Source organism: Myotis lucifugus, unplaced genomic scaffold (assembly GCF_000147115.1).
Source record: "Myotis lucifugus unplaced genomic scaffold, Myoluc2.0 scaffold_10, whole genome shotgun sequence".
NCBI lineage: Eukaryota > Metazoa > Chordata > Mammalia > Chiroptera > Vespertilionidae > Myotis > Myotis lucifugus.
The window spans coordinates 8,221,428-8,244,426 of NW_005871058.1; the positions used below are offsets into that span (position 1 = coordinate 8,221,428).

The 22,999-nt window shown below is 50.5% G+C and overlaps 1 protein-coding gene across 1 annotated transcript; it reads left to right on the forward strand.

Moving 5' to 3' along the window:
* The first annotated feature begins 363 nt into the window (after window positions 1-363).
* On the forward strand, window positions 364-21,048 carry CD4 (CD4 molecule). The gene is made up of 10 exons (XM_006084167.3): window positions 364-495; window positions 6,383-6,487; window positions 6,621-6,797; window positions 16,093-16,248; window positions 16,699-16,944; window positions 18,170-18,505; window positions 19,278-19,478; window positions 20,039-20,163; window positions 20,482-20,549; window positions 20,825-21,048. The coding sequence occupies exons 2-10, from the start codon at window positions 6,439-6,441 to the stop codon at window positions 20,853-20,855; spliced, it is 1,389 nt and encodes a 462-aa protein (XP_006084229.1). The 5' UTR covers window positions 364-495; window positions 6,383-6,438; the 3' UTR covers window positions 20,856-21,048.
* Window positions 21,049-22,999: the final 1,951 nt, after the last annotated feature.

A 22,999-nucleotide genomic window follows, 5' to 3' on the forward strand; every position in this document is an offset into this window, starting at 1 on the left:
AAACCTTTGGAATGTTAAAACAGGGCAAAATAACCTTTAATATATATATATATATATATATTTCAGAGAGGAAAGAAGAGGGAGAGAGAGACAGAAACACCAATGATGCAAGAGAATCACTGATTGGCTGCCTCCTGCAGGCCCCACGCCTGGACACACAGGCAACAAGTGCGTGACATGACACCCTCTGGGCTCCCTCCTAGTTCTGCTTAACTTTTTCCCTTGACATCTGCATTTTCACTTTGACATCTTCCCCTACAGGCCGAGGGTGGGGACCCCAGCCCCAGGCAGTGACGTTGGGGGCCGGCCCAGGTCTGGGGTGTGGAGTCTCTCTACCCAGCTGGCTTCCTGTCTCTTCACTTAAGTGTGTCTCTGCAGGAGTAACAAGCACTCTCCCCAGCGGGGTGGCGGTGGCAGGGCTCCCAGCCCGCACATAGGCACACCTGTAGGGGAGCGAGAGGAGACGCAGAGGGGACTAAAGACACAGGCCCACAGGTAAGATGGGCAGACAGCTTCGTACCTCTCTGCGGGTCCGGGAAGGGGAGGAGAGCTCCGGGAAGGGGAGGAGAGCGAGGCGCAGAGGCGTGGGGATGTGCTGGACTCCCAGCTCTCCCACCGCAGGTCGGGCCACCTTCTCTTGCGTTTCATGAGCAGCCATCTCCCACTGGATCTGTGAGCTTCAAGAGGGACTATGCCAAACCCTCTCGGCATCCCCGCCAGCCCAACCCAGGGCCCGGGCCAGACGGTGCTCCTCAGAGGGGTGTGGGCTCAGCCTGCAAAGTCAGAGAAGACCTGGGGACTTGAGGCCACCTCAGGCTGAGAAAAGCAGTGGAAGGCAACTAACTATGGAGAGAGGAGAAGATGAAGAGGGGGAGAGAGCAAAAAGAGAAAAAAGAGGGAAGGGGGAGTGGGAAAGGGAGAGAAAGAACATATTAAGGAAGGAAGGGAGGAGGCCTATAAAAAACAAATGAGAAGGGGAAACAAAGGGAAAAGCAATAAAAAATAATAATAAGAGAAGTGGAATCTAGTCCAGAGGCAATTCTCCCAAAATCAATTTTCCCAGTGACACCATCACCAAAAAGTCACACCAGAAATCACACTGGCGACATTTCATACGTAGGCCGCACGATTGACGCAGCCTGTTAATCGTCTTTTCTGTTTATATGTACTTTGATATCTTTGTCTACTTTCGTGCGTTTTTTAGGACGTCTTGAACTATATGTCTAAAGACTTCCTCTTTAACTAGCTTTGAAATGATGAGTGAAACAGAAAAGTTAAAATTCTCAAAAAGGATTGACTTTGAGCTCTACGTGTGACATGCTATAAAGAGGATAGAGACACATTTTTAGGCAAATACATCATGGGAAATACTGGCTCTAAGAGAATCGGTTCTAGGTGTCTTAGCTGCTCTGACAAAGCAGGCCAGGGGGCTAAGGAGGGATGTGCCGCCTGCCCTGCCCCAGGCTTGGCCGAGTGTGGGGGGCACTGGGGAGGTGAGACCCCTCAAGACGGGACGCCTTGTCCAATCCACAGCCTCGGACCTTCTCTCCCCTAAGACCTCCTCGGCTCCGCCCTGTGCCCGAGGCGTCCTCTGCCTCCCCTTCTGAGACTGGACAGGGCCTCCTGGGCAGTCAGGTTCCTCCCCGTAGAACAGCCCCTTCTCCCGAATTCAGAGGCTTCACTCCGGGTGGACCACCTGCACCTGGATGCCCTGCTCCGCGGGCACACGTTCAAGAGCTCGAGGCTGCGAGCAGGACCTGACGGGACGATCACCACCTTTTCGTGTTTTGACTAATTATTTTGGGGCCCTTTCCACAAAATGGCCGCTTCGGCCTCCCTCCGCTGAGAGGTTTCCGAGAAGACGGGGCCAGAAATCACTCGCCAGCTGGTTTCCCTCCCTCAGGGTGAGGACACTTTATCTGGAAGAGGTCAGCCTCAGAGTAAAAGCTGCCCCGCCACTGGTTCCAGGCAGAGCCTCTGGGCACCGGGGGCCTCCCCTGGCCACGGTGGGGGGAGGCGGCCCACCCCCCAGGGAGCTGGGGAGACCCAGGGCCTTGCCCTGTGTGGACACTGAATAGAAGTCTGTTGAATGAAAGAACTCTGATGAGGTGGGTGCTGGGAGGAGGCAGGTGGGGCCTGGGTTTGTAAGGTTCTAAGGTTGATCTCTGTTCTGCACCTTTCGGGGGACAGGGGAAGGAGGGGGGCGCGGCTCCCCCACCGTGGGCGTCTGAGGCAAAGGAGAGGATGGCGGAGGTTGCAGCCACCGAACCACAGGGTCCCTCAGGGGGGTCATGGCATCGAGGAAGGTTACACGACGCCAGTAAGCCGTGGAGAGGGTGTGCGGTGGGGGGCACATCCGTGGCTGGGCCAGCGGGGCTGACTGGGGGCCGCGGGGAGGAGATAAAAGTGCCTGTGGGACCACAGACTGTCACTGTGGTGAGGCCGTGCCCTCTTCCTCTCCCCAGCCTCGCTCCTCATCCCATCTCGGGGGGCCAGGGTGAGGGCAGCAGGAACCCCAAGGGCTCTGCGTGTGCAGTGCGTGTTGTGCTGCCGTTTTGGTCTCATCGCCCCCTGTTCCCTGTCTCCCTTTTGGTCGACTGCGCTGCGCACAGGCCTCGCCTCTCAGAATTTCTTCCTCTCGCTCCCTCTGCCTCCACCTCGCTTGTACTCCCCTGGGCTTTGTGTGTGATCGTGGATTGTGCAGAGTGCAGCTGTGGCTTTAATGAGCTGCTCTGGGTCGCTCCTTACTCCGGCTTCCCCTCCCATCCTCCTGCCGCCAGCCCTGGGGTGTCGGTGTGTTTGTCCCAATCTGTGCTTTTCCCTTTGTCCACCCTGCAGCCACCCCCTGGCATCCGCCCCTCCGCTCCAGGCTGTGCTCTGCGGGCTCCCTTCAGATCAAAGCTTGTTGAAGCCTGCGTTCCTGCCAAAGGCCTGGATGCCTGTTTACGGGCAAGAAATGGAACTGGAGCTCGGTGGCAGCTGGAATGGGGAGAGACGGAAAAGGAGAGGCAAGGGGCACTCCACGCTAAACCAGGAGAGTCAGAACTGCCTCCTGGCGTCTGAGGCGCCGAGGGAGAGAGACACATAGGCAGGGAGCTGCGGATGGATGCATCCACGTGGAGGGGCACAGATACAGAAGTGCAGGGGATGCGAGCAGACACTGCGGGGGGCTGGGGGCGTGAGAAGTGGGGTGGGGGAGAGAGAGGCATCAGGATCTTGGGGACCAGCGAACCCTCCCAGCCTCTGGGGGTGGGGGTGGGGGGAGGTGTACAGGATGCTGCAGTACTGGGGCGGAGCGTGTCTGGGGAGGCTGAGGATGTGGGAATCAAAAGCGATTCTGGGGTGGCAGCGGAAGCCCAAGGCACAAAAGCAAGCAGCAGCTGGAAACCCCTAGACTCCTGCCTCAGCTGAGCTCTGGGGGTGGGTTGGGGCAGTGCAGGGAGCTGGAGGCAAGAGTGGGCCTCAGCACAGACCTAGGATCATGGCGTGGGGAAGAAAAAATGACCACCATTTGGGGGAAGGTCAGGAATATCCCAGCTTCCTCAAGCACCGGAGCTGAATTTGGCCCCTGGGAAGTGATATCCCCTAGGAGACCCCTTCACTCTCTGCTCACCAAAGACACGGAGAGAGTCCTGTTTCCCCGGGATAGGGGGCCAGTGAGAACCACTTCAGATGTGAGAGTGCCCCTGCCCCACGGTCTCACCCCAGCCTTCCCCTCAGCACCTCCCTGCCCCAAGCTAACTTGTAAACAACTGCACTCGGGACCAGCCTCCTTCCTTTTCTAAACCCTCCTTCCTGACATCTTCCTATTTCCCTGGTTAAAAAAATAATAATAATTCTATCTGTTAGGTCACCGAAGGAGGAACACAGGAGGCCAGAACGGTGAGGGATTACGAATTTATTCGATCATCCGCACACCAGGTGGCTGAGCCCCAGATGGCTCCAGCACCCAGTGATGGGAGTCAGCGGTTTTTAAAGGACTCTAGGCGGGCTTTGGGGCTTTTTTTGGGCAGAGAATTCTCCGTGCAGGTCCGGATTTTGGGAAGTCTGGAGGGGAGAGATGATGGTCTTAGCAAGTGGATTGTGGTCTCGGCAAGTGGAGTCCATCGTGAAGTGGCCTAAAGGTCAGTTGTTGGATCAAACCTAACACTCCAGCCTTTTTGTTTTATGGAATTGGGACGAAGGTCATATATTCTGTAATTATTTCCTCCTGAGGCTGGACTTCGAGATCACAGGGCATTGGCCTTCAATTGTAGTCAGCTGGAATGTTGTATAGATAGATTCCTCCTGGTTGGAGCGAGGGGTTGTGTGAGGGCCTTGAGTGATTTCATTAAGTTTGTCATAATTGACCACAATACCTTCAGTTCCTGCTGCCTCCCTCAGGGGTAGAATGGGCGCGGGAATAGAAGAGGCTGTTGAGGAGGGTGGTCTTTGGGTGGCCCGAGAGCAAGTGTCAGGTGGGAAAAGGCTGTTTTGGAGCTTGCATTCTTGGGACTTGGGCTCTCAGGGGCTGGGGAGAAGGTGGTTGCTGGTTAGGAGGGTCTGGGTTTTGGGGAATCTACTGCAGGTGAGGGAGGGGATGGTAAGAGGGTGGAGGTCGGTGGTCTGCTGGGTCAAAAGTAGATTCAGAATCAGAAGTGTTAGGGGTATGATGTTTTGTGTGAAGGAGGAAGCCCTGACGGGCAGAGCAGGACTGAGAGAGAGGAATGGGACTGAAGGTGGAAAAGGCCTGGACGTAGGGAACCTCTGACCATTTTCCATGGCAGTGGCAGCAGTTATGTTAAATTATGTTTGAAGGTCAGTTCCCAGGGGAGGGGGTATTGATTCCATTCTTTGATCAGACCTCATACTATCAGGCCCCTAACCATGTGCTTGGCCCTGGGTAATGATTCTCTTAGGCAGGTCGAGTGCCTGGAGAGAGCTTTTTAAAAAATCTCCCCCTGCCCTGGCTGGTTAAGTGGTTAGAGCATCGGCCCTCAGACCGAGGGGTCCCAGGTTCAATTCCTGGTCAGGGGCATGTTCCCCAGTCCCAGTGGGGGCACATGGAGGAGGCAACCAGTCCATGTATCTCTCTCATGTTGACGTTCTTCCCCCCCCCCCCCACTTCCACTCTCTCTGAAAATCAGTGGAAAAAATTGGGTGAGGATTTTTTTTAAAAAGTCTCCTCCCAAACCTCATCAGGAGCCCCCAGCACCCCTCTTAACTCCCAAGTCTCCTTGAACAGCCCTACCTCCTCTGCACACCTCAGGGTGGGAGGTGCCTTCCCTTTTCTTTCATCTAATTCATGGTTTTCAGGTTTAAGTGTGCATCAGTCACCTGGGGGGTTTGTGAGAACAGACTGCTAGACCCAGCCCCAGCTTCTGATTCAGCACTTCTAGGTGGGGCCTGGGACTTCGCACTTCTAACCAGTTCCCACGTGACGCTGCTGCCGCTGCGGAACTGGACTCACACTTGGAGAATCGCTGCTCTAATCTAATGTACCCCTTCCTCAAGGTCTATTCAGAACTTTTCTGCAGCTGCCCCCCACCCCCCACCCCCCACCCCAACCAGCGACCACGGAACAGGCTGCCGCTCTGTCATCGAACGCTGAAACAGCACCTCCTGCGGTGCCCCTGGGAGGCGTGAGAGGGTCGGTCTGCTGGTGCACAGGGCTTTACCTTCTGCTCTTTCTCTCTCTGGCCCCTCACACGCGATCAGGCCCCAAGTCCTGGGAATCGCACCTTAAGTCAGTCTCTTTCCCCACATCTCACCGCCACTGTCTGAGTTCAGGCCTCCCCTTCCCTGGCAGGGCTGTTTCAACCCTGACTCCCGTGCTGGCCCTCCTCCCACTCATCTTTCACACGGCACATCCTCCCTGCTCAGGAGCCATGCTGGCCTGTCCAATTTTAGTATGTGCTGCTGAAGCCACCACGGTGGGCACTTGTGACAGCCTGTAGCTGCCGGTCCCTGTCCTAGGGTGGGGCCTGCGCCAGTGCCAGCGCCAGTGGACAAAACATTCACACCACTCACGAGCCATTTGCAAATCTAATCGTGTCCTTCTCTACATAAAATCCTCCGTTGGCTCCCCAGGGCACAGGGTCGGGTCCCAGCATCCCAGCGTGGCATTCAAAGACCTTCATGACCTGGTGTGGCTCCCTGGTCTCAGTCCCCACCAATTTGCTACTTTCTCGGTCTTTTTCTGATGGCAGCTGGCAGAGACCCCACCCCTGGCCTGGGCACAGCACTGTGTGGCACATGCTGGGGGGGGGGGGGGTCTGCTTAAAGACACGCACGTCCACGTCCCTGGCTTGGTTGTAGGTTCCTGAAGGGAGCGATTGCCTAGCATCCCTGTATGCCCCAGGCCAATAAATGCCTGCTGTCTAATGATGAGTGTCTCCCCCAGGCTCTGCCCTTCTTCAGGGGAAGACCCAGGTCCCTCCCTGCCTCAGCAAGGCCACCATGAACCAGGGAACTTCTTTTAGGCACCTGCTCCTGCTGCTGCAACTGGGTGAGTGCTCAGACTTGGGGTGTGGGTGCAGGTGGCCTGGGAGGAGGGGCTGACTGAGAAATGCTAAGGCGGGGGATGGGGTGGAGGTGGGGCAGTGACTGACTCAAGGCCTGACTCCTTCTTTTCCACCTAGCACTGCTCCTAGGAGCCACTCAGGGGAGAGAAGTGGTGCTGGGTAAGGCAGGAGGCCAGGTGGAGCTGCCCTGCAAAGCTTCCGAGAAGAAGGACATGCCATTCACCTGGAAAGATTCTAGAGGAAACACGATTGTGAAGACTTACGGCCAAGTCAAGAATTCAGTTTTGGTTACAGGTAGGGTGGCCCGCTCCCCTTCAGGAAGAAAGCATTGTGAATTGAGCATCCCTGGTGTCAGCGCTCGGCTCCTAGGAACCTCTGGGGTCCCAGAGGGTTCAGGGTGACAGAGACCCAGGTACATGTGTTAGTTTTAAGTGATAATTATAACATTGTTTTAAGGAGTTTTTTTGTTTGTTTGTTTGTTTTTAATCCTCACCTGAGGATATGAGGATATGTTTATTGATTTTAGAGAGAGAGGGAGAGAAGTGAGAGAGAGAAAGAAACATCAATGTTAGAGAAATATCAGTTGGTTGCCTCTCTGAGGCCCCCTGACTGGGGATCAAACCCCCAACCTAGATATATGCCCTGATCAGGAATTGAACCCACAACCTTTTGGTGTATGGGACGATACTCCAACTAACTGAGACACCTGGGCCAGGGGTAGTTTTTTTGGTGTGTGTGTGTGTGTTTTTTACAGTGGCCTTCTGTTTATGTCAAGTGATACTGACTTCCTATTTATTATAGTGATATAAAGTTTCCTTTTAAATGAATTTATTTAATTTTTAAAAGTTAATCCATTTTAATATATGTATATATATACATATACATATATATGTATGTATATTTCTATTGATTTCAGAGAAGAAGGGAGAGGGAGAGAGAGATAGAAACATCAATGATGAGAGAGAATCATTGATTGGCTGCTTCCTGCACGCCCCCACTGGGGATGGAGCCCGAAACCCAGGCACATGCCCTTGATCAGAATCGACCCTAGGACCCTTCAGTTCACAGGCTGATGCTCTATCCACTGAGCCAAACCAACTAGGGCAAAAGTGAATCCATTTTAAAATCTTACATAAATAGGACAAGTAGATTTGGCCAAAATCATGTATAAGGTATGTGAATGGTTGAAGTCTGGGAAATATGGCTGCAGCCCAAGACTCTGATCTTACTAGAGAGGAAACTGTGGCCCTGAGAGGACACGCCTGCCTGAGCTTATGTACCCAGTGAGAGGCAGCGCTGGGGTGGAGCTTTGGTTCTCCAACGTTCAGCCTAGGCTCCCTGTGGAAAGCTCTCCTCAGTGCCGTCAGACCTGAATTGGCCACAGTGCACAGGAAACCGTGTTTGTTGCAAGTGGACATCTCCCGCCCTGGCCGGTGTGCTCAGTGGTTAAGGTGTCCCTCAGTGCACCAAGGGGTCTCGGGTTTGATTCTGGGTCAAGGGTACATTCATGTATTCCAGGTTTGATTCCCAGCTCCTGTCAGGGTGCATTGGGAGACAACCAATCGATCTCTCTCTCTCTCTCTGCTCCTCATCCTCCTCCCTCCCCCCGCTCCCACTCTCTCTAAAAATCAATGGGAAAATACCCTCCTGTGAGGATTTTTTTTTTTTTGTCTCTGGTGCCTTCCATGGCAACTATTTATTTATTTTTTTAATTAAATCTTTATTGTTCAGATTATTACAGTTGTTCCTCTTTTTCCCCCCATAGCTCCCCTCCACCCAGTTCCCACCCCACCCTCCGCCCTTACTCCCCACCCACTGTCCTCATCCATAGGTGCACGATTTTTGTCCAGTCTCTTCCTGCAACCCCCTCACTCCCTTCCCCCCGAGAATAGTCAGTCCACTCCCTTTCTATGTCCCTGATTCTATTATAATCACCAGTTCATTCTGTTCATCAGATTATTTATTCACTTGATTTTTAGATTCACTTGTTGATAGATGTGTATTTGTTGTTCATAATTTGTATCTTTACCTTTTTCTTCTTCTTCCTCTTCTTTTTTTTTTAAAAAAACATATTTTATTGAATTTTCACAGAGAAGAAGGGAGAGAGATAGAGAGAAACATCGATGAGAGAGAAACATTGATCAGCTGCCTCCTGCACGCCCCCCAGTAGGGACGTGCCCGCAACCAAGGCACATGCCCCCGACCGGAATCAAACCCGGGACTCCCCAGTCCACAGGCCGACGCTCTATCCACTGAGCCAAACCGGTCTGGCCTTCCTCTTCTTAAAGGATACCTTTCAGCATTTCATTTAATACTGCTTTGGTGGTGATGAACTCCTTTAGCTTTTTCTTATCTGTGAAGCTCTTTATCTGACCTTCAATTCTGAATGATAGCTTTGCTGGATAAAGTAATCTTGGTTGTAGGTTCTTGCTATTCATCACTTTGAATATTTCTTGCCACTCCCTTCTGGCCTGCAAAGTTTCTGTTGAGAAATCAGCTGACAGTCGTATGGGTACTCCCTTGTAGGTAACTGACTGTCTTTCTCTTGCTGCTTTTAAGATTCTCTCTTTGTCTTTTGCTCTTGGCATTTTAATTATGATGTGTCTTGGTGTGGTCCTCTTTGGATTCCTTTTGTTTGGGGTTCTCTGCGCTTCCTGGACTTGTAAGTCTATTTCTTTCACCAGGTAGGGGAAGTTTTCTGTCATTATTTCTTCAAATAGGTTTTCAATATCTTGCTCTCTCTCTTCTTCTGGCACCCCTGTAATTCGGATGTTGGTCCGCTTGAAGTTGTCCCAGAGGCTCCTTACACTATCTTCATATTTTTGGATTCTTTTTTCTTTTTGCTTTTCCGGTTGGGTGTTTTTTGCTTCTTCATATTTCAACTCTTTGATTTGATTCTTGCGATCCTCTAGTCTGCTGTTGGAAGTCTGTATAATATTCTTTATTTCAGTCAGTGTATGCTTAATTTCTAGTTGGTCCTTTTTCACAACCTCGAGGGTCTCACTAGACTTATTGAGGATCTCACTAAATTTATCGGCGGTCTCACTAAATTTCTTGAGTGTCTCACTAAGTTTATCGGTGGTTTCTAGAAAATTCTTGAAAAGCCTTAAAAGTGTGGTTTTGAACTCTATATCCAGTAGTTTGCTTTCCTCCATTTCTGTCATTTGTGACCTGTTTCTTTGTCTCCGCATTTTTTATGCTTCCCTGTGTTGAGAGTGGCTTTCTGTGCTAGGTGTCCTATAGGGCCCAGTGGCTCAGCCTCCCCAATTACCTGAGGTGGACACTTTTGGTGCACCCCCTTGTGGGCTTTGTGCACAATCTTGTTGTAGTTAAGCCTTGATTGTTGTAGGTATCACTGGGAGGAATTGACCTCCAGGCCAATTGGCTGTGAGAATCAGCTGTGTCTGCAGTGGGAGAACTTCTGTGCTGGAGACACCCTTCTGGGGCAAGACTTGCTTCAGTGGGGCTTTGGTGCTCACTGAGTCTGCCCCCTGAGTGTGTCCCTTATGGATCTGAGGAGTTGTAATCTGGATGGTCCCACTCTGACCACTGGGTACACTGGCTCTTGGATCGCTAAGGAGGTGCTAATTTAGCCTCTGCCTGAGGCTACCCAGCAGGAGCTCAGCTGTGAAGGAATGCAAGCTGCTGTGGGGCCTTGGGCCAGCTGCAGTTGGTTAGGTAATTTTCAGGTTGCAAAGGGCCAGGCCTTTCATACGCAAAAGCCTGCGCACAGCTTGGGTGGGGCGGGGTCCCAGGGGATCAACAGGGCAGAGCAAGCAGCTATGGCTGCTCCTCAGTCCTGCCCTAAGAGGCCCCACTTCAGTGTCCCGGTAATCGCTGCAAGCACCTCTGAGAGAAAGCCGCCCTTGAGGTCCAACCGATGCCACACAGTCTAGCCCAGCCGTGGGCAAACTACGGCCCGCGGGCCAAATCCGGCCCGTTTGAAATGAATAAAACTAAAAAAAAAAAAGACCGTACCCTTTTATGTAATGATGTTTACTTTGAATTTATATTAGTTCACACAAACACTCCATCCATGCTTTTGTTCCGGCCGTCCGGTCCAGTTTAAGAACCAATTGTGGCCCTCGAGTCAAAAAGTTTGTCCACCCCTGGTCTAGCCTCTCCCCGTATGAGTCTGGGTCCCCAGAGACTCGCCCGGAACTGGAGTTCAGAGCAGTCGGGAGCCTGAGACTCCCTTCGGATTGAAAAAGACATCCGTGTCCTCAGCCACCAGCCCTTTCCGAGTGCACCTCCGTACCTCTGCACTTTACTTCCACACCGCACCTCCTCTGAGTCTCGGTATGCTTTTCTCTTTCCTTCTAGTTGTAGAATTTCCACTCAGCCAGCTTTCCTGTGGTTCTGGATGATGTCTGTTTTATCTTTTAGTTGTATTTATGAAGTGCTTATGTGAGGCAGCAATTTCCAGTGTTTACCTATGCCGCCATCTTGGTTTCTGACCTCTTGTGAGGATTTTTAAAAAAGAAAGAAATGAACATCTCCCCTTCCAGTGCAGATGTTCTTTCTGGGCTCTGAGAAACACGAATCAGACACCCATATCCACTCTTTAGGTCTGAACATGAAAAAGCCATTCCCTAAAAACTGACAAAACCCCCAACTCCTGATCTCTTTCTGATAAAAACACAAAGCAGAAATCAGCAGATTAACTGTCCCTTGCCTGCCATGTCCTCTCCTCCTTCAAACAGCTACTTCAAGAGGCCCCTATGATCAAACTAACCTTCGTCCTCCCCTGGACCACGGGCCCATTACAGAACTTACACCCTTGGACAGAGCCCAGGACCACAACTCCCACAAACGCTGCAAGCGAGGGCATATAGGGATGACACTCTGCTAAAATTTTATTCTGCTAAATCGCTTGAAATAAATTGACTTTCTGCTAGGAATTTATTTTTATTACTTTTAAAGTTATAAAAATAAAAATAAAAACTTGGCCAGAACCGGTTTGGCTCAGTGGATAGAGCGTCGGCCCGCGGACTCAAGGGTCCCAGGTTCGATTCCGGTCAAGGGCATGTACCTTGGTTGCGGGCACATCCCCAGTGGGGGGCGTGCAGGAGGCGGCTGATCAATGTTTCTCATCGATGTTTCTAACTCTCTATCCCTCTCCCTTCCTCTCTGTAGAAAATCAATAAAACATATTAAAAAAATAATAATAAAAAAAATAAAAACTTGAAAAAATGATACAGGTACAGGGTAAAATTTTAAAACCATGCAAATGATATAGTGACAATAAATATTCCTCCTACTTATGATCCCCAGTTCTTTAGCTCTTTTCCCGAGAGACAACTGTTTTAATCACTTTTTATGTTTCCTTCAAGAGATGAACTCTGCATATAGAAGCCCATATGTATATAGCTCCCCCCAATATATTTTTATTGATTTCAGAGAGGAAGGGAGAGGGAGAGAGACATAGAAACATCAATGATGACCGGCTGGCCTGGCTCAGTGGTTGAGCATCAACCTATGAACCAAGAGGTCATGGTTCGATTCTTGGGCAGGTGCCCTGACCCAGGTTGTGGGCTCAGTCCCCCAGTGTGAGGTGTGCAGGAGGTAGCTGATCAATGATTCTCTCTTGTCATTGATGTTTCTATCTCTCGCCCCCTCTCCCTTCCTCACTGAAATCAATAATAAAAATATATTTTAAAAAACACATGTAACTGTAGACTTAAAAGACATTTGGGGCATATTTGTTTATGAGACAGTTGAGTTGTTCTGACCTCTGTGACCAGAGTTAATCCAAGTATTCTCATTTACATGTCTTAAAGGGGGAAGCTATTCAGCACAGTGTGTGCATACAAAGTCCATTGTTTTTGTACAATAAAATGATATGATTTTTTAAAAAATTAGGACTTTCAGAAAAATGAAGTAGATGTATGCGTTAGTCTGCTTGGACTGCTATAACAAAATGCCATAGACTGGGTGGGTCAAAAAACAGAAACTTTTTTTTCACAGTTCTGGAGGCTGAATGTCTGAGATTAAGGTGCCAGCCAGCATGGTTGGGTTCTGAAAGGACTCTCGTCTTGGCCTGCAGATGGCGCCTTCTTGCTGTGTCCTCACTTGGTAGAGGGAGAAAGCAAGCTTTCTGATGTCTTTTCTTATAAGGGCACTAATCACATCATGAGGACCCCATCCTACAACGTCATCTCAATCTAATTATCTCCCAAAGGCCCCATCTCCAAATACCATCATATTGAGTGTTAGGGCTTCAACATATGAATTTTGGAGGGACAGTTCAGAACATACTTTTCACTATTGCTCCCAATAAGTGTAACAGAAAATCCTGGAAATTATATGTAAAACTAACATAAGAAGATTTTGAAAGTTGCAGAGAAGAGGGCAGACTGGTAGGGACCTCAGGACCTGAGGAACGACATGTAGTGAGTTTTCTTGTTGCCTTATATATTCCAGTCTTGGAGCTGAAGAAGCTGGTAAGCTGAAAGCACCAATGGGCACAGACAAAAATAAGCCTCAAAAAAAGCCTGTGTTTTCTAGACAAAGGACCAGGAAAGGAGTAACTTAGAAAGATAAAACACTTTTAGATAATAACTGCTCTACTTTAGTCAAACACCAGAGAAAAACACTGTGGCCCACAAAAAGAATGAAAAGTTTCACATGTATATGCTCAGAAAGATGTGAAGCATATTTTGTTAAGTGGAAAGAGTAAGCTATATATGTAATATGTTCTCATTTTAATTTTAAAATACAATGTGTGTGAATATATGTTTGCATGAGCTAAGAAAAAAGCATGGAGGAATCCACACCAAACTGTATAGTAGTATTAGGAGGCTGGGCCAAGGAAAAGGGAAGTGTTGAGTCTGTATAATTTTCCTAATTCAAATAACTAACTTAAAAAGTAAAGATTAACTTAATGCAACTCTAAAAATGTATATTATGAATAGTTTCCATTTCTCTTAAAAATATATTTCTTTTATTTATTTCGGAGAGAAAGGGAGAAGGAGAGAGAGATAGAAATATCAATGATGAGAGAGAATCATTGATTGGCTGACTCCTGCACGCCCCATACTGGGGATCAAGCCTGCAACCCGGGCATGTGCCCTTGGTTGGAATCGAACCTGGGACCCTTCAGTCTGTAGGCTGACACTCTATCCACTAAGCCAAACCGGCTAGGGCTAGTTTCCATTTCATTAAAATTATTTATAGATATCATTTTTGGTAGCACCCTAATATTCTATCAAATTCACGTACTCTAATATGCAAGCCATTATCCTCTTGTCTAATGTTGGATCCTATTAACAAACACTATAGTTATTTTTTTTGTACCCATATTTTGGTTTGAAATTTTAAATTATTGTTTAATTTTTTTATTTATTGATTTTAGAGAGAGGAAGGAAGGAGGGAGAGAGAAAGAAACATTGGTTTGTTGTTCCACTTATTTATGCATTCGTTGGTTGCTTCTTGTATGTGCCCTGACCAGAGATCAAATCTGCAACCTGGGCATATAGGGATGACACTCTAACCAACTGAGCTACCCAGCCAAGGCTTAAATTATTGTTTTAAGGACATAGTTCTAGAAATGAAATTAAGGATATGAATTTTTAAAAACAGTTGACATATACTGCATGATTGCTTCCAGGAAGGTTCTATTTATTTTCAGTAAGTCTGGATGTTACTTTGTGCCACTCTCACTAGCACCCTTGCCAGCACTGAGCAGTATTAGTATTAGTATTTAATTTTTTGTGGGTTTTTTTGTGTTTTTTTTTTACTAATTTGACAGTTGAAAATGTCATTGTTATTTTACTTTGCATTTCTTTGATCACCTGTGAGATTGAAACAATGTGCTTCTTTCTAAAAATTCTTAAGTCTCTGTGTCAATGCTTTTGTTCTCTTTCGGTGATTTGAGTTTTCTGCAGAGCAGCTCCCTTCCCCAACTTCCTGATCTCTGACAAAGGCAGTGTCATTCTCCTGATTCCCCCACTTTCTGAACCAAGAGTTAAAAAAAAAATTTTTCTTTTCTTTTTTTTTTTTTTGTGAAACCCAAATTTATTTCTATTTAAAAATGCTCAAGAGACTTTAAAAAGGCCCAAAGGCCCAAAAGCCCAAAGGCGTCCAGGTTTAATTTCAGATCATCCTGACTTGGCGTACTTCCGTTTCTCCTTTTGTGAGGCATCGATTTGATCCTTGTTAATGAGACACCTCGGCAATTCTAGTCGGATTGTGGTGACATCTTGTGACTCCCAGTATCTGTCATAAATGGCCATCAGGTTATGAACGATGAGAAACGTAAGACCAGAAATAATCACGAGACATCTGCAGATTTCACTTTAATATCCTTTCTGAATTATTCTTTGCAACCAAGCCCAGTGATCAATTTGAGTAGGGGAGATCATGATGAGTGTCACCTGCAAAGACTGGTATTAAATGCAGCTCTTTCAGAAAGAAACCAGCAAACACCCTTCAAGATGAAACAGCCAAATTTTTTCTACTTCAATCCCTGGTTTGTTGAGGACCCCATCCTAAAAATACCGGCTCTTCCACAAAATACCCACTTCTGCGCATGGGCCATGAAGTTTCTTTTTCTTTTTTTTTTTTTCCCCATGAAGTTTCAATAGCACTGTACGTGCACGCCCGCACGTGGTATTTTGTGGAAGAGCCACACTCAAGGGGCCAAAGAGCCGCATGTGGCTCGCGAGCCGAGGTTTGTCGACCACGGGCCTAGGTGGTCCTTGTGCCCTCACACCCTCACACGATGTCGTCACAAGATGGCCACCATAAGATGGCTGCACGCACAGCAAAAGCTGGGCCCGGTGGCCACTCCACGCGGTGAGGCCTGGGGGTCCTGCAGCTCCATGCGGCATGGAGGAGGCCGGTCTCAGCGGAGGAGGCGGGTTGTGGCAGGGGAGGGCAGTTGTGGGCAGTTGGGCCAGCAGGGGAGGGCAGTTGGGAGTGATCAGGCTGGCAGGGGAGCAGTTAGGCATCAATCAGGCTGGCAGGGGAGCAGTTAGGGGTGATCAGGCTGGCAGGCAGGCGAGCGGTTAGGAGCCAGTAGTCCCGGATTGTGAGAGGGATGTCCAACTGCCAGTTTAGGCCCAATCTCACAGGGGTCCCACATTGGAGAGGGTGCAGGCCGGGGCTGAGGGACACCTCCCCTCCCCCATGCACGAATTTTGTGCACCGGACCACTAGTATGTTACAAATTACTTTCCAAAGAAATTACACTGGTTTAGGTTCCTGCCATCATTGTGTAAAGAAGAGTTTGGGCAACTACTTAATCTCTCTGAGCTTCAGTTTCCTTATCTGCAAAATAAGCAAAACAATGCTATTTGTTGGTTGTTGTGCAGATTATTTGGGATAGTGCATGTAAAGTGTTTGGCATATAAAAGCTGATGTTTTCTAAATATGATGTTACTTTATTTTGGATTAGTGAGATATTGCCCTAGCCAGGTAAATGCATGTGATGGGACCTCCTCGCCAGCCTGGGGTTCTCTGACTAGGACAAGGGCAGATTTTGCAGGAAATTAGTAAATCAGATGAGAAGAGTTGTGAGCTGTGCCTTCACCAGGGGTACCATGTCTCCAGCATACCCCAACCTCCTCCCTATGACTTCTACTCCCAGGTTCCTCCAAGCTAAAAGATCGTGTCCATTCACCAAAATCCCTGTGGAATCAAGGATCCTTTCCTCTGATCATCAGTAATCTTGAGATAACAGACTCAGGGATTTATAGTTGTACAGTAGAACAACAAACAGAAGTGGAACTTGTGGTGTTCAAATGTGAGTAGGGCAGACCTGGGGTACAGACACCTCCAGCCAATCACCCTCCCCTTCCCTCCTATCCCTTCAGCCAAATCAGGGCCAAACTAGCTGTCAGTATTTCAATAGTCCAGAGCCAAATGAGACTGACCACCACATCTCCTCAAACCCTCCTCAAGCCTTGGGTCAGATATGGGGGAGAGGAAAAAAGCTAAAGGGAGGGAAGGAGAAGGGAAGGAGCCAGAGGAAAGAGGGGGTAGGGGGGGAGACAAGGAAAGAGAGGAGAAGGAGGAGGATGGAAGTGGGGAAGAAGAAGAGGGAAGTCCTGCCTAGGGCTGGGGGTGGGCAGCTGGGCATTGACTGAGAGAAAGATGTTGGGACAGGGGTAATGGAGACACTCTTGGTTTCCTGGCTTCTTCCCTTCTCCTTGGGGATAGAGTGTGTGACACAGGTGACCTGCTCTCTCCACAGTGAATGCCAATTTGGATATCAAAAATCGCATCCACCTGCTGCAGGGACAGAGCCTGACCCTGACCTTGGAGAGCCCCCCTGGTAGAAACCCTTCAGTAGAATGGAAAGGTCCCGGGAATAAAGAGCTGAAGAGGGGCAAGAGCCTCTCACTGTCCCAGGTGGAGTCGCAGGACCGTGGCACCTGGACATGCACCGTCTCCCAGGACACAAAGAAACTGGTGTTCGAGATAAACATCTTGGTGCTGGGTAAGAGCTGCTCCTCTCTCCTGCAGACCCGCCCCTCTCCTCACCCCCCTACACCCCCACCTCAAAGGCTGACAGACCCTCCCTCTGCTCTCATTGCTCTGCTCCTGGTACTAGAGGACAGAGGGAGGCCAGGGCCAGGCTCCCCTAAAGCTGTCCTAGGCATACACTGGGCCCTCTCTTCCTCAGGGTGGTGGACATGGAGGAAGGAAGGGAGATGGGATGGCAGGATGTGAGGGGCCCTACAGACCCCTGAAGGAGGCCCCAAAGGAGGAGTGTCAAGGACACCTATTTTCTTTGTTGCCTCCACTCCCCACTCACCCACCCATTTGCAAATCCACTTACTCACTGGGGGATACTAGCCAGCCCTGAGGAAATGCTACACTCACCTTTAGAATCCTGAGCTAGGCACGGGGGTGGGGGTGGGGGTGCCGAATGCAGGTCTTGTCCTCCGCGGGTGCTTGTGTGACACAAGGTGGGGCAGTGTCTGCACTTGGATTCAAACCTGGCTCTGACAACCTTGGACAAGTTACTGAACCTCTCTGTGCTTTGGATTCTGTAAAGTGGGGATGATGCTCACCATGATGTACCCACCTTGTGGTGTCATGGTAAGAATCAGTGCAACGTAAGGCCCGTAGAACAGAGCCTGGCACATAGTCAGCCTGTGTAAGTGTTTGCTCTTATCTTGTGGAGGGTGCTAACTTAAGCACCTAAGAAATACAGGCCAGCCCAGCTCATGAGGCTCAGTGGTTGAGTGTTGACCCAGGAATCAAAAGGTCACCGGTTCAATTCCTGGTCAGGGCACATGCCGGGTTTGTGGGCTCCATCTCCAGTAGAGGTGCATGCAGGAGGCAGCCGATTGATGATGTTTCTCTTTCATCGATGTTTCTGTCTCGCTCTAGCAATCAATAAAACCATATTAAAAAGAAATAAATAAATGCAGGCCAAATACCCTCTGTGCTCCAGGATCCTAAGGAGGGAGAGGACCCCTCTGGCTGGGCTGTTCTACGAGGGCTTCCAGGGGGAAGAGGAACGTGCTGGGGTGGAGAGATGAGAGGGATTAGAGAGGTAGATGGGAATTTAAGGGCCTGAAATGACAACCTGGGTGTTTGAAGGCACCTGGTCCCCTTCCATCTTTTTGCTGCCCCCACCACATGCCTACCCCACTTTGTGCACCCTTATCCTTCTGCCTCCTTCTAACCCAGGTTCTCTCCCTTCCTACCGCCAGCTTTCCGGGACGTCTCTGACACAGTCTATACGAAAGTGGGGGAGCCCGTGGAGTTCTCCTTCCCACTTACCTTTGAGGATGAAAACCTGGTCGGGGAGCTGAGGTGGCAGGAGGAGGGGACCTCCTCCCCTCAGCCCTGGATCACCTTCTCCTTGGAGAACAGAAAGGTGACTGTGAAGAAGGTTCGAAAAGACCGGAAGATCCAGCTGAAGGAGACACTGCCGCTCACCTTCAGCCTGCCCCAGGCCTCGCTTCAGGACGTTGGTTCTGGACACCTGACCCTGAATCTCAGCCAGGGGCAGCTGCATCAGAAAGTGAACCTCGCGGTGATGAGAAGTGAGGAGCCGGGCTGAGAAGGGGAAGACGGGACAGGAGGTGGAGGGGCCTGACCAGGGCTCCTTCTAAGGCAGGACTGGTCCCCAAAGGGATGCCTAAGCCCTGGTTGTCTGATGGGGCTGATGGAGGGCCCACTGTTGTGGGGGCTGGTTTTGAACTAAAACTGGAATCCATATGTCCTTCCCTGACATCTGTGAGCCAGCCTAGGGCACATTCCACTGAGAACCCCCAAAGGGCTTATGCTGACAACCAGGGTTCTAGTTCTGTCTCTGTCTCCCCACCCCCACCATGACCCTGGCTAAGCCCCCTACCTGTGTGTGTCTGCTTTCTACTAATGAGGATGCTCTGAGTGTGATGATGACAATGTCAGGCTCCACACTGAGTTCTTCACTTCTCTATTTCCTTAATCACCATAACAACCCCACAAGCAATAATGGCTAATACTTGATGCTTCCCACATGCCAGGCCCCATTTAAGAGCCCTACAAGTACTTGTGCATTAATAATTGTCTGGGGCTCAGGTTGCTAAGTAACTTGCTCAGAGACACAGATCGTAAGCTGTGGGGCTGGGATTTGAATCCAAGACTGTTCTGTTGGACCTCAAAAGCTGTGTTTTCTCTGTTAAAGCTGTATGACAATGTGCTTGAGATGCCAAAAGAGGAACTCCCACGTAAAGTGTCCTTTTGATTGTTCTACGGATTCCCCTTAGAGCATGGAGGTGCCAAGAACTCAGAGGTCCAGGCTCCTAACCTCAGGTTCTTGTCCCTCTACAGTGACTAAGTCCCAGAACCAATTGACCTGTGAGGTGTTGGGGACCAACACCTCCGAGCTGATGCTGAGCTTGAAGCTGGACAACCAGATTGCAAAGGTCTCAGGTCAACAAAAGCTGGTGCAGGTGAAGGACCCTGAGGCGGGGATGTGGCATTGTCTACTGACTAACAACAACGAAGTCCTGCTGGAATCCAATGTCGAGGGTGAGTGAGGCCTAACCCCAAGCCCCTGCCTCCTCAGCTGTGGGACCTTCCCAGGGTTGGCAAAGAAAACCCAGAGTCCCAGCCTCCCAACTCTCCTGAGAGAGGTGGGTTATGTGCATGGTGCCCGGACACAGGGGTGATAAGGTGAAGTAGGGTATGGTCCTGGACCCTAGGGACCCACCTGTAGCCCTGAAAGTTCCCAACTGCCCAAGGTCTGCAGCCCATGAATGGGGCCCACCTGACCAAGAGTCCCCATCCTTGCTCCTTTCCTAACCCAGCCACAAGCACTCGCCCATGTGTGTGTGTGGAAGGCACATAGGATGGACCACTGCTCCCAGCTCCCCAGAGTGCCCTGTAGTCTTCAAACCTTAAAAACCCTTCCCCAGTCTTTCCCCTCCAGCCTGGTGGCCTGTGAGAGCCCAGAGGACCCTGCCCCAGTCTCCCAGCCCCAGCATCAGGCCCAAGTGTGGCTGGGCAGCCAGGCCTTCCTCAGGCCTCCGGAGTGTGGTGCCCAGAGGGAAGGTCATGTGAGCTGAACACACCTCTCTTCTCTCTTGCAGTTTTGCACTCAGAGTTAACCCAGGCCTCGCCAAAGCTCCTGGCCATTGTGCTGGGGGCAGTAGGTGGCTTTCTGATTTTCATTGGGTTCTGCATCTTCTGCTGTGTCAAATGCTGGCACCGAAGGGTGAGTGAACCTCCTCAGACCTCAATTCCCAACCCCCCCCCCATACACACACATAGCAACTAGGGTGTCCTGTCTATGTGACCTTCTTCTGCTCTGTTTCTCTCTACCCACCGTCGAGTTCCCTTATTGCAGACTGGGCTCTGTCCCAGATCCCAGGGAGGGAGAGGCAGGAAGGAGCAGAGGGTGAACTCTGGGACAGATGGCCTCAGCCACAGTATCTGCTTCTCCTCTCCCAGCTTTCCCCACTCCCCCCTCCAAGGGGCACCTCCCTTCTGGAGGCCTGGGACCCTCACTACTCCTCTCCTTCTTCCTGGACAGCGCCAGGCAGTGCGGATGTCTCAGATCAAGAGACTCCTCAGTGAGAAGAAGACCTGCCAATGCCCCCAGTAAGGAACTGGGGGGGGGATGAAAGGGGGGTGAGAATGGGAGGGCTAGGGGGAGAGGAGGAGGGATGCAGATGAGGAGATGGGGGCTAAGGGAGGTGGGGGGGGAGAAGGGTACAGCGGGATGGCTGAGGAGGTAGGAAGCAGGCAGAAGGTGGAGGGAGGATGTGGCCCAGAGGCCATAACCAAACTGGAAGAGATGAGGGGACGTGGAGGTCCTAGAACTCCAAGGAGTTGGGGAGGAAGAGCCTTGCTCCTCTTATGCTTTTTTCCTCCAGCCGGTTCCAGAAGACATGCAATCTCATTTGAGGCACTGGGCCAGGGGGAGCTTCCCACTTGCAGCCTCCCCAGCTGTCTACCCTGCGTTTCCTGTTGGGCTCCTGGGCCTGGGGACCGGATGAATGTAGCAGATCCCAGCGCCTTTGCCATCTCCTGCTCTCCTTGTCCACAGCTGGCCATTGGGTCTCCTCCTCCAGAGGCTTACTCGCACCGCTGCCCGCCCCCCCCCCCATTCCCTCTTCTGTTGAAACCTCGTCCTTCTTTGATTATTTCTTCTCAACTCTGTCCCTCACGGCCCACTTGGATCCCAGGGGAGCGCTCAGGACCAGCCCTGCCTGGCCTGGAGTGTGAGGCTGGGTGACTGAAGCACGAAGCACAGGACTGTCATCTTACAGGGAAGAACCTTGGCACCAGAGAAGGCAGGGAGTAGGCCAAGGTCACACAGCCCATCAAGGACAGGTCCAGCTCTAACCGCTCCACCGTTCCGTTCTGACACACACCCTTGTCCACAGCTCACACTTGTGCACTGACACAATTCCTTATCACCCAAGCAGCACACTCAGTTTATAAACCAGTTCCACATCCTTTATCTATTTAAACCTTATGGAAGTCCTACAAGGCCTTAGCTGGTTTGGCTCAGTGGATAGAACGTCGGCCTGCAAACTGAAGGGTCCCAGGTTCAATTCCAGCCAAGGGCACATGCCCGGGTTGTGGGCTCGATCCCCAATGGGGGGCATGCAGGGGGCAGCTGTTCATTGGTTCTCTCTCATCATTGTGTTTCTATCTCTCTCCCTCTCTCTTCCTCTCTGAAATCAATAAAGAAATATATTTTTTTAAAAAAAGAAGAAAAAGAAAATGCTACAAGGCTGGTAGTGACAGGACCAAGATTAGCATCTCCGGTTTATAGACCAGAAATGGAAGTCACAGAGGTCATATTGATTGCCCAAGGCTGTAAGTGCTGGGGCCCAGACTGGCCCAGACTGCTTGACCCCTAGTTCTATGGCTGTTTCTTGAACACAGAGCAGATACCACACATATCTGTGCAGCGGGCTAGTCACGGGTGCTCAGTATGTACCTTAGGGTTCACAGGAGCACCTCGGGGAGGCCTGCCTCAGGAGGTCAGAACATGGAGGAGGGCCTTCCTGCCTAAAATCCCTCACCGCCTGCTGGAGGCAGAATCCTGTTACCAGAGGACAAAGCCTTCAGCTCTCCTGCTAGGGCACAGGCTGGGAGCAGAGTTCCCAGGGATCTACCACGTACAGAACCTTCTGGAAGGTGAGCCTTGCCAGGGCGGGCAGGCACTGGGGAAGAGTGAGCCCACTGAGAGGACTTCCTGGGAAGGGTGGTAGTGCTGGGCTTCAGATCCCCTGCCTTACGTGGCTCAGCTCCGTCACCCCCCAGACCATTCAGGATACAGGAGACTTAAGGTTACACGTATTCTTCCTCTTAATTCAGTTCTCAGGATCCCTAGCCTGCTCTGCCTCTCCTTCCGGTCTTTCTCACAATCTCCCTCAGTCCCTCTGCCCTTTCCCTTCCCTTCCAGCCTGCCTCTTCCAAGAAGCACACCCAGGTGCTGCCAGAGCTCCCATTGCTTGCTTTGTATTCCTGCCCCTTCCCCATCCCTACCTCCCTGAGCTGACAGAAAATACAGTAAACTTACTATAAAGAAGATGCTCTTCTTCATTTGTGTGTGTGTGTGTGTGTGTGTGTGTGTGTGTGAGAGAGAGAGAGAGAGAGAGAGAGAGAGAGAGAGAGAGAGAGGTGAACTCTTTTCTGGGGACCCAGAATCTTCTGATCTGTGGGGCCAGACCCAGAGCAGAGGTTGGCAGGCTTGGCCCTAGGAGATGAGGTTTCTCTGGCAGGGAAAAATTATTTGGAGACTGGTTACCCACCTACCCACCCCCAACGGGGCCTGCATGTGTGTGTGAGGCTAAGACTTTGTAGTCACACGTGTGTCATGGATGCACCGAGGGGAAGAGTCTGCAGGGGGGTGTGCGTTCCTTCCACACATGCGCATGTGTGTGCTGGAGAGCAAGGACCATGAGAAGCTGGGATGTGTGCTTGCAAATTGTGTGTATCCCTCAAGGCGCGTGAGCTTGTGTTCCCGGAGGTGTGTGTGTGTGTGTGTGTGTGTGTGTGTGTGTGTGTGTGTCTGCACCCTTTCAGACCTGTGC